Here is a 14,641-nt window from a genome sequence, read left to right as displayed (position 1 = left end):
GGTTCCACGGTTCCGCGCAGCCCGCTCTCCGCCTTACCCGCGGGGCAGGACCCACACCCGACAAGGCGAACTTAAGTTACTTTAATTCACGTTAAATACGACTCTGTACAGATTGCACGTTTACACTAAAGCAGCTCGGTCTCACAGTTAGAGAAATGGAAAGGCCATCGGAAAGCTGTCCTGGCCCAGCGCGACGCAACCCCGGGCTCTCGCGCCAGGGTCGCGCGGAGCCAGGCGCACCGCTTTGTAAACAGTAGGAGGGGCGGTCCCCGGGGGTCCCCGCAGGATCCGGGGGGGCGCACCGCGGACACGCGCGCGGGGCCCCGCGGCCGGCTCCCAGGCCGGCAGCCCGCCCCGGACGGCAGCGGCGGCCTCCAGGGGGCGCTCACAGCGGGGCGCTCAGGGCCGCGGGGCTCGGGGGCCGCAGGCAGCCCCCGGGGGCGGCGTAGGCGGCGCGGGCGGCCGGCTCGGCGCGCGGCTCCTGGTAGTCGGGGCGGGCGCGCTCCGCCGTCGGGCCGCCGGCCGCGGGCTGCTGAGGGCCGGGGCCGGGGCCGGGGCCGGGGCGGCGGGCGGCGGGCGGCGTCTGGTAGGGCGCGGGCCCGGGCACGCGGTAGCCGCCGCGCGCGGGGAAGGTGCGCGTCCGCGCCGCGGGCCGCCCCACGATGGGCGTCGCGTACTCGGGCTCGGCGGGGCTCAAGGGCAGGGCGTACTCGTGGCGGGCGGCCGGCAGGGGGCGGGCGTAGTGGCCGCCGGCCGGGGCGCTGGGCTCGGCCCCCGCGGCCTCGGCGTCCATCGGGCGGAAGGTGGAGCCCTTCCTCGCCGCGGTGCCCGTGCCCATGCCCATCAGCAGCGGCGGCTGGTAATCTGAAATCACAAGCGCGGGAGGCTCAGCGTGGGGGAGCCACACGGACACCCCCGCATCCCCCACCCCCCCACCCGGGCAGGCCGGCCGTCGGCGGAGGGGGGCCCTGGGGACCGGCCCTGGGGACCAGCTCGGCCGAGCGCCTACCGGGCGGCAGGCAGCGGGGAAGCCGAGGGGTGAGCAGCCGCAGGGGTGAGCAGCCGCAGGGGTGAGCAGCCCGAGGGGTGAGCAGCCGCAGGGGTGAGCAGCCTCAGGGGTGAGCCGCCGCAGGGGTGAGCAGCCCGAGGGGTGAGCAGCCGCAGGGGTGAGCAGCCGCAGGGGTGAGCAGCCCGAGGGGTGAGCAGCCGCAGGGGTGAGCAGCCGCAGGGTGAGCAGCCGAGGGGTGAGCAGCCGCAGGGGTGAGCAGCCCGAGGGGTGAGCCGCCGCAGGGGTGAGCAAGCCGCAGGGGTGAGCAGCCTCAGGGGTGAGCCGCCGCAGGGGTGAGCAGCCCGAGGGGTGAGCAGCCGCAGGGGTGAGCAGCCCGAGGGGGTGAGCAGCCGCAGGGGTGAGCAGCCCGAGGGGTGAGCAGCCGCAGGGGTGAGCAGCCCGAGGGGTGAGCAGCCGCAGGGGTGAGCAGCCCGAGGGGTGAGCAGCCGCAGGGGTGAGCAGCCGCAGGGGTGAGCAGCCCGAGGGGTGAGCAGCCGCAGGGGTGAGCAGCCCGAGGGGTGAGCCGCCGCAGGGGTGAGCAGCCGCAGGGGTGAGCAGCCCGAGGGGTGAGCCGCCGCAGGGGTGAGCAGCCGCAGGGGTGAGCAGCCTCAGGGGTGAGCCGCCGCAGGGGTGAGCAGCCCGAGGGGTGAGCAGCCGTAGGGGTGAGCAGCCGCAGGGGTGAGCAGCCGCAGGGGTGAGCATCCGCAGGGGTGAGCAGCCCGAGGGGTGAGCAGCCGCAGGGGTGAGCAGCCCGAGGGGTGAGCAGCCCCAGGGGTGAGCAGCCGAGCTCGTGCTCTCCGAAGCCTGTGGACCCGGGGTGGAGACTGCGCTTCCCCCAACTGGGGCGAGGGCGGGGGCGGGGTGAGGGGGAGCCACCTCCTGGAGCTCTCAGGCGGCTCAGGCAATGGCAGATTTTGGAGGTGGGGGTGATACTATGCAGAACGGGGAACGGTGACCAAACGACCTATTAAAACCATAGAGAGGGGCGATGGGTGGTTCGGTGGTGATCCCCGGGTCCTGGGATCGAGCATCAGGCTCCCTGCATGGAACCTGCTTCTCCCTCTGCCTGTGACTCTGCCTCTCTCTCTCTCTGTGTGTCTCTCACGAGTAAAGAAAATCTTTTTTAAGTTTAAAAAAAGAGGGCAGCCCCGGTGGCGCAGCGGTTTAGCACCGCCTGCAGCCCGGGGTGTGATCCTGGAGACCCAGGGTCGAGTCCCACGTCGGGCTCCCGGTGCATGGAGCCTGCTTCTCCCTCTGCCTGTGTCTCTGCCTCTCTCTCTCTCTCTGAATAAATACATAAAATCTTTTTAAAAAAATTAAAAAAAAAAAAACAAAACACGGAGAGAGTCCAAGATTGATGTGGCCAGAGTATGATGGGCATGGAGTAGTTTAATGGAATAGAAAGACCCAAATAGTAGGTTGGGGACCGATGATAAAGGTGATGATAATGACAAAGCCCCCATTCATTCATTGGGTCCTGACTCTGTGCCAGGCAGTATTCTAAGCTAGGAAGATATCAGTTAGTGAAATCCTTAAAAAAAAAAAAAAAAAGTACAATGAGGTAGGTAGGGACTTTTCCTCCATTTGACAAACGGAAAACAGAAGCGGGCTGAGATGCAGTCACTGCTCCAGGGTCACGGCTCGCAGCCAGTGGAGCCAGAAGTCCAGCTCAGGCCCCAAGTGTATGCCCATCAGAGAGGACACTGAGTGCTTTTGCTAGCAAGTTTGGTTTACTTCTCTAGAAACCTACTGAGAGGTCTACATAAGAGACTGGCACAGTTGGAGGTAACCTGGCAGCCATGTGAAGAAGGAAAGGTCAAAAATGAGACAAAAAGAAAAAGTGTAAGTCACACACTAGGAGTCTGGCAGCAGCCTTGGAAAGGCCACACACTGGAGATGTGAATCAGCGAAATTTATTACCAACACTGTGGGGTATGGAGAAAGAGGGGAGCCAGCAGGGCCCCCTTCCTGGATGTTAAGCCCAGAATCCTGGGATGCACAGTGGGGAGGCCACTGGGAAGTGGAATGTATGGAGTATTCATGGGGGGAGGGTTAGGAACTGCGCTCAGTTTTGGACATGCTGAAGAACTGGGGACCCTCACAGGTAGAGGTGTCCAGCAGGTGAGACTTACTGACTTGTTGGGGACAAGGAGGAGGTCTGGGCTGAGCCGCTGCACTGACCAAAAAGCAAGGAAGGGCTCTCTGTTGGGAGCTCTGGAGTGGGTGGGTGAGGCTGCTGAGGAGAGACACTGTGGCTGAGCAGTAGGGGGAGTGAGGCCCGGAGAAGGACCACACAGTAGGGAAGGAGGACAGGCTGCGGCAGAAGCTGACAAAATGAAAGGAAGAGGACAGACAAGCAAGTCTGCCCTCCCCTCGTTTTACCTAAGAGGTAGCGCTAGAATTGTCAGGGGCTGTTGGGGGGAAAGGAATAAGAAGTTGGATTTGGGGTGGAGGGATGCTCTCTTTGCCCCAAGCGGCTCAAGCAACCCTCCCACCAGGAGCTTCCTGACTTTGACATCTACGTGCACGGCCTCCCCAGGTCAGTAGGTCCCGGGCACACGGCCTGAAAGCCTGCATTTCTAGCAAGTTCCCTGATGCTGCCAGTCCTCAGAATGCACTTCGGGTAGCGAGAAGCTAAGCTGAGCTCCTCCAAGTGTGGCCTGCAGACGCCTACATATCTGAGAACTGACACAGGTCTGCAAAAAGCCAAGCACACCAATTGACAGCGTTTAGAAACTCAACAGCAATGCAAGAGTCACCTTATGTCTGTTGAGTCTAATAAAAGAATTAGAGCTTTCTATTTTGTAGGTCTTTAAAAATGCCATTATTACTGCTAATTTATACAGCTGACCCTGAGCAACAGGGGTTTCAACTACGTGTGTCCACTTATAGGCAGATTTTTTTCATTACAGTATAGTACTGGAAGTGTATTTTCCTCTTTATGATTTTCTTAATATTTTATTTTCTCTAACTTACTTTATTGTAAGAACACAATAGATAACGCATATGACATACAAAATATGTGTTAACTGACTGTTCATGTTGCTTGTAAGGATGGAGTCAACAGTAGGGTGTTCTAGTCAACAATAAACTATTCGTGGTTAAATTTTGGGGGAGTCAGAAGTTACACAAGGATTTCTGGCTGCACAGCAGGTAGGTGTCCCTAAACCCCTTGGTTCAGGGATCAACTGTATTGTATTTTACAAAGGTATTAGTTCTTGACAATGAGAAATAATTTTTTAAAAGACAAAAAAAAAAAAAAAAAAAGGAAAAAAAGCATCCTTCCCCAAGGACAGTTTGAGAAGCCTGACTCTCAGTGATGGCTTATGAGGGACACAGGCCATTCTGACACTGGATGGCTTCCTTCATGTCCTGTCTCACCTTCTACAAGGGCAGGAGCTGTGCTTAATTCATCTTTCCAGTCTCTCTTTGTTAGTAACAGATTAATCAAGGGTTTCCAGATTGTTGTGGTGCCTCAGGGCCATTGCTTTAGCCACGCTATAGCTCCCGTATGGGCAATGGCCTCCTCTGAATGGGCTTTTGAGAGATATCTTGGAGTCCGTTTGGGACTTAGTGACTCCTTGCAGAGTTAAGAAGGAAGACTGTCCACTTTACTGATGTATTGGGCCCCATCTAAACACAAGGGTTTTGTCTTATTTCCCTCCTGGTCTCCCCAGCCCCCTAAGCAGCTCTTCCCATGTCAGGGCGCTGTCCCAGAGGCTTGACGCTTACCTGCCATATCGCTTGTGATGAGATCTAACTTTTGTGTCATTTCCTTCTCATGATCATAGCTGATGGTAAACTCAGCTGACTGATGTCGGGCAAAGGGATACTTGATCTGCTTCCAACAGTCTGGAAGAAAGATAACACGAAACAACCTAAAACCCCAGAAGCCTAATGCGCATGGCCCATGATGTGTTCCTCGGTGAGCAGGGGTTGGGGGGTTCTGCCGGCTGGCTGTAGATGCAGGGCCGCAGCTCGTCACATGCATGTAGCAGGAGCAGCATGCTGACGTCGTTACAACAACAGCAAACACCCTTCCAACCACGCTTTCTACCTGCCTTTGCAAGTGTGTCTGCGGACCCGTCATGTCCCAGATTATCCCTGTTACACACGTGGGCATGGTTTTCCATCATCTGCACGGACACAACATTCATGCCTCAGAGGAGTCAACACATCTGGTGTCCCAAGGCGCCCCTGAGATCCTGAGGGGTCCTGCCCTCCCACTGGACCACAGCTGACTCATTGCTTGGGCATCCTGTAGTCCTTAGGATTCTCTGAAACCTGACCGTGAACCCTGCCTGGTGCTTCCTTCGCTCCCCAGAGTGGAAAATACAGAGGAAGCCTGGAGATGCAGAGCATGCTGGACAATGTACTTTGTAAATAAAGGGGGCTTTTAAAACTTCTCCTGGATGAGAGGCAGTGTGGTGACCTAAACTCCAGTGGCCAAAAAAAAAAAAAAAAAAAAAAAAAGAATGTTGATAAATGATGGGACAATGCTGAACAAAAGTAAATGTAACTGGCCATGAAAACTCTCTATTAAAATAGATTAAAACACAATATTCCATTCCTTTTAGGCTTGCTAATAACGTAAAGGCCATGGATCTTATTTTTTAAACCATATGAGTGTGGGCCACAGACCTAATCGTGCTTTTAATCAGCGGATCCTGTCCCTTCTCTAGGACAGAATAAAACCATAGAGTAAAACCGTAGAGTTTTCTGTAAACCAACCTGTTTTCTGGGCCTTAGCTGATCCATATGGATTTCCTTTCTTCTTCTTCCTACAGAGACAAAAGAATCCTACTTGAAAAGGTTTCCAAGTGATAAGTATTGTTTATAGAAGAATGCTTGATACTTTCCACCCCTCCCCAACTTGTTTTTAAAGCATAAATTAACATTTTATCTTGGCCAAAGCAATGCAGCTCTTCTACACAAGAACATCTGAAAAGCAAATATTTTGGGTTTGTGATTATTTGCATAATCAGAGAAGAAATTGTAAAATGTCAAGTTACATACTTTCTAAGGGCTGCAAAGATTCCCATTCCAGCAACCAGCAGGCCAAAGAGCACCAGTGGAAGGGCAACAGCTGTGACGTTTATTCCTAGGAAGGGGGAAAGAAAGCCACCACATTACAATAGAAATGAACTGCAGCCAAGCCTCACGATCTAAGACTGAACGCTGGTTTGAAAGGTCTTGAGTGCCTTCATTCATATCTGGGGGAAGTGAGTATGTGCTAGGCATTGCCGGATATCAGAAAGCAAAAGAGAGGATTCAAAATCCTGGCTCAAGTTTTTGGAAAATAAGTTTTTTTTTTCCCCAAAAAGGGCAATTTTTGATGGTCCTCAGAGATTCACATTTACTCTGAGCTTGTTGTTTGGACAATATAAGACTCCAAAATCAGGATCCAAGGGGAAGATTTCAAGCCGGCCCACTCGGCTGGCCAGGAGGTGCTTGGCTCAAGGAACCAGTTCTCCTAGATGGTGGGAGGGCTCTGGCTTGGACAATAACAGGAGCTTGGCGGGTGAGGGGGAGCAGGGAAGGGGAGCTGAGCCCTGTGCTTCCCTGTGCTTCCGTTACCAGGGCTTTGGAGCTGTGGACTGAGAGGAAATGCAGCCTGATGACCTCAAGCAGCATTTCCACTCTGCTGCACGGAACACCGTATCTTCCTACTTTAAAAAAAGAAGTCGCTTTAACAGCTACTAAAGCAGGCCCCAAGCTTGTAGAAACTATGCACACTAAAGGAGAAATATTTGTCCACCCTTCTTTATCTGTGATCCCTGAGAAGAAAACAAAGGGATGATCAGGAGTGGAAATGTGTAGTTCGTGAAAGGGGAGGATAAGAACCTTTGAAAGGAACAAAAGTTATGTAAATGATGGCGGTGTTATTTACCAGAGTGGAAATTTGGGAAAAATCTATCCACCTTAAACATCCAACAACAGGGGACTGGTTAACTAGGTGATGGTATATCCATATGAAAACACAAAGGTATTAACAACTGTGGGGATCCCTGGTTGGCAAAGTGGTTTAGCGCCTGCCTTTGGCCCAGGGCGCGATCCTGGAGACCCGGGATCGAATCCCATGTCGGGCTCCCTGTGCATGGAGCCTGCTTCTCCCTCTGCCTGTGTTTCTGCCTCTCTCTCTCTCTCTCTGTGACTATCATAAATAAATTAAAAAAAAAAAAAAAAAAACTGTGTTTTTCAACTACTTAATAACATTGGAAGATGCCCATAGTACCATGTTAAGTGAAAAAAGATATGCTACAGGACCAAATATATGGCAGGCTACTGTTTTTTTCTCAAAGTTATAGATAAATATAGTTTGATTGCATACAGTGGAATATGGTGATTATCTAGGGATACTAATTTATGGCTTGTTTTTATGTTCATATTTCTATATCTCTAATCTTTCTGAATTTTATAAATTAATATGCAAATCATTTTATATTCTGAAAAAACAAATGTCCTTTTAATGTTTATTATGTGAATAGATTATATATTTACATGTTCAAACTTCAAAAAGTATAAAAATGTCTCCCTCCTACCTCTGTTCCTCCTCTACAGGAAGCCAAATTATGTTTCCTGACCTTCTTCCAGAGATATTGCAATGATTTTATATATATATATATTTATATATATATATGTACATATTTATATATATGTGTGTGTATTCAATCTTTATTCCCTTTTTTGCACAAATGGTAGAGTGCTATATAGACTGTCCGGTCTTTGCATATTTTTTAAAGTTATCTCAGAGAGTTTCCTCTACTACTAAGCACATTTATTTTTCACACCTGCAGAGTATTCCATTGTGTGGAGGTGCTATTATTTTTCCATAAAATCTTTACCTATTGTTTGAAGGGCAAATACTACTTTTTTCTACTCACAATATTGCAATGATTTACCTCCTGTGGATATACCTCATTTTATACTTATGCAGCTACCTCTGGGCCATCTGACTCCAGACATTCACATGACAGAGAAAAAAGGTTTCGTTGAAGTGACTGTAATAATCAGATGGAGTCTGGTTATGCCCCTTAGGAAACCACAAAACAGTAACTGCTCTACCTGTGGGTATTTCTGCAGAGGGGATGGATTTTGTGATTGTCTCATCTTCTCTTTCAGATGAACCAACAGTATTTGGACTTGTTTTGTTTAACACCAATGAATCATTACCTGAGGCAGAGGAGATGTTGGAAAAACCACATTAGTAACAATCTGTGAAAGGGCATGATCAGAATCAAACAACTCGCTGACCTGCCCCTGGTCCCACACCTTGTGTAATCTGGCAACCAAAGAGCTCCACATTCAAGGCTATCCTCTGATGCCACGTCTGGGGGACAACCCGAATGTATCTGGCCACGATGGGAGGGATGAAATTGTTCCTCACTGGATCCCGAAAATTCGAGTTGCCCTGAAACACCTGTAGAAACAAATAACTTTTACCTGAAGAGGCTCGGAGGGAGTTCCTAAGTCTTTCCCACCCCCTCCTCCCTGCTTATATGACACCAAAGCCAGAATTCTATGTCCCTTGCGGTTCTGCAGAGATGCTTGCAAGTGAAGATATATGGCTTTGCCAACAAAGGCTAAGTTACCTCACTAGGGTGGTGCTGCAACTCTGGTTTCTGGAATCACACGGATAAAAGTATCTGGAGACCACTCTCCCGCTCAGTTCCTTCCTCCAAAGTTTCTCTTACCTTCTCTTTATTATTCGCAATTCCTTTATAGCTCCTCCACTTGGAGTTGTTGTTTTTGAACTTCATCACGAAACTCTTAACATAAAAGTTGAAATTTGACTGTGTGGATCCTGTGGTCATAATCCCTTGTAAGAAAATATTATTGATAGGTTAGTTTTTAAAAATATATACATCATGTATTACAATTCCAGGTGTCTTTTCTCTTTCTTTCTTTCTTTCTTTCTTTCTTTCTTTCTTTCTTTCTTTCTTTCTTTCTTTCTTTCTTTCTTTCTTTCTTTCTTTTTTTTTTTTTTTCTCCTCGCTTGAAATCTTAAATCATTTTCCAGGCCAATTTTTCTTATTTGCATTTAGAAACCTGACCACAGATGAGTGTTTCCACACTGACAACACACCAGCAGAAGGTTCCATCTTTGAGGTGTGGGCTTTCTAATCCATACATCCGCACTTACAATCTGCGCACAGGTTCTTCCCATGGAGACAGTGTGAAGGCTTGTTACTTTTAGAAAAGACACAGAGTCCTTGGAGGGACAGAAAGAGGCACCTCTGTAGGTCTAAAACGTAATTTCAACCGCCAGTCACTTGCATTGGTGAGGCTGTACCTGTGATTTTCTTTTTCTCTCCCAAATCGGTCTCCAGCCACTCTCGCTGTTTGCGGTTCTTGCCATCTCCTGCTGCCCACGACAGGTCTTGGTCTTGAAGTTGGGCTTGGTCGGGGGACCAGTGAATTTGTTCTCCCATCTCACTGACCCACTGCCAAGAGGCTCTGATTTGTGTGTCAGGTTCCAAACTCAATGATCTGCTGCAACCTAAAAAAAATGAAAAATTAAAAAATTTCAAAAAGGCCGGGAGAGTATCTCTGATGTAAACACAAAATGAGAGGGGGGAAAAATAAAGTACTCCATTTCATCTAGAATTATCCAGTGGATTTATTTCCATTCTGATAGCAAATCAACTAAGTACTAGTTTTTTTTTAGTGACCCAGATTTTTTCTTTGACTCACTGGTACTGCAGCCTCTGGCAATTGCTGCTTTTCTCTTTAATGGACCTCACTGAAGTCACACCCCCCTAGGAATGACATCTCTTTGTTCCCACCATAGGTTTTCCTTTCTAAACTTATAAATTCACCCTCATTTCAGCAAAGTATAATGTGTCCTAAAGGTTTAAAATGCTGAAAGTTCTTCTCACTTGATCAGAGGGGACTCTATTGTCCGTATCCTTGAAGAGGAGGGACATCCAGGGGCACTGAAGATCAGTAAATTGTACTCAACGTCATCCTCAGGACCTGAATTTTACCATGTCCAAGACAATGTGGAGGTTAGCAAATAAAGGCCACACTCCTCTCCCTGGACAAAGAAGACACATTCATATTGTTCTCCTTGCAATATTTTACTTTAGGCTGAGAGACTATTTACACAGAACATATTTCATGTTCAATCATTTTATTCAAGAGAACCACAAATCAAACCGTCGTATTTAAAAGCTTTTCCTGTTAAAGTTTAACATAAAGGAATTTATCTTAAAATAAATGCTATTTTGAATTTTCATTCTTTTTTGGCAAAAGTTTGAGACAGCTGAGATGATAAAGAAAAAGGATTTTCTACTTCATGCCAATTGAGTTAGTGTCTTGGTATTTTTAGGTTACAGCGTACTTGGTGCTCTGGGATCGGCGGGGGGCAAAAACAAAAATACAATCCTTTAAACTAGATCATCAGAGGGGTACGGGAAAATAAACTACCACTGGGGATTAGAAAATATCAAGTTCTTAAAAAAAAAAAAAAAAGGCATGATCCTTACCATTGGAGGTAAAGAGAAATCGCTTGTCTGACAGGGAACCACTGCAATAACAAACACAGACATGAGGAGGTGAGTTGCTTACCGGGATCTCAATTTAAATGTTTGACTCTGAATTAGAGATGGCAACTATGGACAGAGGGTCCTGAACCGTGAAATCACAAAGAGCCCAGAAAAGGTCTGGACAAGAGTATAGGAACCTTCCCATTTAAAGCTTTGCTGCTGTTGCAATGTTTAGAAGTACCAGGTAGTCCCAATTCCTGGAAGGGACTTTATCTTCTTCTTTGTCCAGTCCCAAGCAGAGACTCCCGGCCCTGCCATTCCGCATAAAGGTTCCATTATAACCTCTGCACTGAATACAATGCAGGCACCAATCATTTCCTACATGAAAATGCAGACCCTCGGGGGTCATGACACTTGCCTAAATTCACAGTTCGAGGCCAAGCTGGGGTGAAGATGCAGCTCTCCTAACTTTTAAAGAAAGTTGCTGTTTCACAAAGTTTTATTAATTTATTTAGAGCCTCTACTTGACGATTTTTCCATTTTTTTTCTAACGTTCCTGCTATTACACTTGACATTTTGCCCAAATAAGCCCACCTGATACTGCAGCAACCTGGAGCACCTAAACTTGTTCCCACTGCCATGAGACGCTAAAATATTTTGTTGTTGCTGAACAAGAGAGGTTATGGAAAGAAGGATAACTGTAGTTAACCCTGGGAAGACACCACTGGGAGGGCTCTGCAACCTAAAAGCTCTCTGCCTGGCTTTTCTCCATTATCAGCTGGAATACTTTTTTTTTTTTTTTCCATTTGACTCTATTAAACTAACTAAATACAACCACTTAGAGAATTCTATTGGTAAATGAGCCTCCTATTTATTTATTTATTTATTGAGCCTCCTTTTTTAAAAATGGAAACACCCCAGGAGGCTGGAGCTCTGAAGCATTCACACATCAGGGTGAATGAGTTCAATCAGATTCCTGGAACTGCCAGCCTTCCCAGAGGGCTAGAGAAGTGATCAAGAATAGGCTGATGTAAACTGAAAGAAAAGCATTCCCGGCTGGTGGTTTGAGCTTCACCCTCTGTCTGAGGTCAGGCTCTCTTCCTGATTCCATTCTGGTCTCCTCCAATCAAGGAAGTGACCTGACCCGGATGAATCCCAGAAGAACCCTAGATATTTACTTTAGGGACTCCTTCTTCCTCAGCGGCAATGCTTCCTTCTGTGTTTTTTCCTGAACACCAAACAAGCATGTGTGGGAACAGAAGTTCAATGACCGCAGGCACAGTGCTTCCCCAACAGCAAACCAGCACAGATAAAAACAACTGCCCCCTAAAGATTTGGGAATTGAGATGACTGGCAGAGATGTATCCGCATGTGGTTCACTCTTCTCTGCTCAGTACAAAAAGCCAAAGCAAAATCAGAGCTGGAAGGAAGAAGGGACATTGATATAATTCTGGACTTTCTATTCCCACCAAAACAAACATCAAAAATTTGTTTAAATAACTGCATGGAATGTAGAGCGAAACTCTTCCTAATTCATTAATGGTTTCGATTTCTGTATTCCTATCTTTGCATCATCATTTAATTTCAAATTCCGTTAGGTGACTTCATCTGTGTTAAGCCCAGAAGTAACTGAGAACACGTCTGCTTCTATTTAATAGTTTAAATAATTTTTTTCAAAAGGTAAAATAAAATCCTAGTAGTACAAGTTAAACTTTTTACAATCCTATTTTTCTACAAAAGAAGCACTAAGATGTATATAAACATAGGCAAGAGATTTAAAAACAAAAAACAAAAAAACAGACTTAAAACCAGAGGTCAATTCTTTGTTCCTATTTGGAGACACGGCGCTCAACAAATCTAGGCCCCAGCATGACATCTTCCTGAAATGGTCCCCTAGTATCAATACATTGAACCATAAAAAATGTAACCAAAACCAGATCCTCAAAAGTCAAGATCACGCTGATGTTTATAGCTTACTGTGCATAAGTAATCACTTTTAAAATAAATCAGGATATAATATTTATGTTCCAAAAAGTTTGAGTGAAAAAAAGTGAAAAATTTTTTTCACAAAAGTGAAAAAATACATGTACATATGCGTGTATGTATATATAGTACATGTATGCGTACATTTTTATCCATAGTACATACATGTACGTGCATATATGTATAAAATACGTGTGTATATAAAAGTGAATTTATAACACACACATAAATTTTATTTGAGTAAGGATTTAGTTCTAAAGGTAGTCTGTTACTAAGCTTTTATTTTTTATTTTTATCTTTTTAAAAAGATCTTATCTATTTACTCATGAAAGGCAGAGAGAGAGAGGCAGAGACATAGGCAGAGGAAGAAGCAGGCTCCCTGCAGGGAGCCCGATGGGGACCCGATCCCATGAGCCGGGATCAGAACCTGAGCCAAAGGCAGACGCTCAACCACTGAGCCACCTGGGCGCCCCTGTAACTAAGCTTTTAGATCTTAAACCTTGGCACAAACTTGGGACTGATTTGTCTTTGAATGTTCACACAGTATGAAAAGAACACTGTGGGGCCTCTCAAAGTGAGAAGTCCTATCCAGAGGGAAGCCCCATCCACAGCAGGCAAGAACACAGAGCAGTGAGCCTCCCATCAGAGTGCAGCCCGCACCCTGTGCTTAGTGGGCGACTGCCTTCCACAGATCACATGCAGCATCACTTGCGTGGCCTGTGAAAGACTCGGGCTCAAACACCCTCTCCAGGTACCCCTACCTGCAGCCCCGACTCAGAATTGCCAGTGGGAGCTTTGCCTTTTCTCCTCAGCTACCCTCCAGCCAGGGCCTGGACAAGAGCAGGGTGTGCTGCCTACTGTAACTCCTCTGGTGTCCCTCTCCGGGCCCTGACTCTGCTCCGTGTCCCCTGCCTGCCTGGTCCCCGCCTTCCACCCGGCCAAGGCCTCCTTCATGAATGTGTCCTACCCAGTTTCTCCCCCGACTGCAGCCACTGCTTCTAAGTCCCCATCCTGTGAGCTTAGGCCAACACCCCAATCCAAAAATGGGCTTTAGTCCCTAACTTTACTTGTGAGCTCATCAACTGGTTCTTGAGAATTTATGATACATTTTCCCACAGAAACAATATTACACCTTGTAGTCAGAATCCCTATTTGAACCACAATATCGCTCAACCAGCCGTAATACATTTAAATAAAAAAGTAGAAGGGGAGGGAAAAAAAATTACTGTATAACTGCCTCACAGTGACATCAGCGTCACTATATTTATGCTAACCAGGGAACCTATCAACCTATCAAGAGCAGGGAAACACGATGGTGTCACAGGAGCAGGGACCAGGGCACCACGGTGGGGTGGGGGCGCAGGGGGGGTGGTGACCCGCATACAGACTAGGGTGTGGTAGGGGTACAGGCCCTGGGCTACGTTTTCCTACTTCTGGATCCTGAAATGCCAGTCGCCTCTGTCTTGTGCAGTATTCCTGAGACCAAGACTACGTGACAACCTGTCCAAAAAACACAGGGCCATGGTGGCAGGGAGACATTTTGGGGGCTGATAGGGAAGGGGCTAGAGATAAACACAGCAGCTTCAGGATCATCTTTCTCTCCCACGGCACCCACCCAGGCAAGCCTCCCCCTGGCCCACGCCAAGCTGCCTGTTTCTATGAGCGGACACCTGGACCACAAGGCAGGTTTATATTTAGTCCTAACAGCTCTTGTTTTCCACCCCAGAAGCTGAGGAAACCTAAATGCATTAAAAGCCCAGGTTGAAATGTTTAAAACATGTGAACAATTGACATACTTTTTTTTTTTCTCAGGAAGCTAAAAGAGCAGAGGGTGACAGCAATCAGAGGGATGAATGTTAACAAAAGCCCCCCGTTTTCCCTCCCCCACTTCCCAAGTATTATCCATCACCAGGAGCTCCTGGGAAGCTTGGTCGTTCTATGGAGGCCTACTTGACTGCCCGGTCTCCTTCAATATCTCTGGTAATATTGGAGAGAACCAATAATTTACTAAAACTGGAAGAACTGAAAAGGGATAGCCTTTATTCTCTCCCCATAACGCACCTAGGGTAAAAGCACTGCGTTGCCCTAGAGCTTCCAACGTGTGCTACTTAACGTACTTGTC

General features: G+C 47.8%; 1 protein-coding gene across 2 annotated transcripts in view; it reads right to left on the bottom strand.

The window, feature by feature from the left end:
- Window positions 1–14,641, bottom strand: part of DCBLD1 (discoidin, CUB and LCCL domain containing 1) — a 98,267-nt gene that overhangs the window by 32,614 nt on the left and 51,012 nt on the right. The window contains exons 7-14 of one of the 2 annotated variants that reach the window (XM_038526639.1): window positions 10,537–10,577; window positions 9,342–9,548; window positions 8,743–8,867; window positions 8,321–8,468; window positions 8,114–8,221; window positions 6,065–6,149; window positions 5,780–5,829; window positions 4,781–4,900 (exon numbers count right to left, since the gene is read on the bottom strand). In XM_038526639.1, the coding sequence (XP_038382567.1) occupies window positions 4,781–4,900; window positions 5,780–5,829; window positions 6,065–6,149; window positions 8,114–8,221; window positions 8,321–8,468; window positions 8,743–8,867; window positions 9,342–9,548; window positions 10,537–10,577 (884 nt within the window). Of the gene's footprint in view, window positions 1–4,780; window positions 4,901–5,779; window positions 5,830–6,064; window positions 6,150–8,113; window positions 8,222–8,320; window positions 8,469–8,742; window positions 8,868–9,341; window positions 9,549–10,536; window positions 10,578–14,641 lie in introns of those variants that run through there. The other variant, XM_038526640.1, reaches the window with a different exon arrangement.

The sequence above is a fragment of the Canis lupus genome, chromosome 1 (genome assembly GCF_011100685.1).
Source record: "Canis lupus familiaris isolate Mischka breed German Shepherd chromosome 1, alternate assembly UU_Cfam_GSD_1.0, whole genome shotgun sequence".
NCBI lineage: Eukaryota > Metazoa > Chordata > Mammalia > Carnivora > Canidae > Canis > Canis lupus.
Note: the sequence above shows the minus strand (reverse complement) of the source record. Positions and strands in the feature narration are given on the sequence as shown.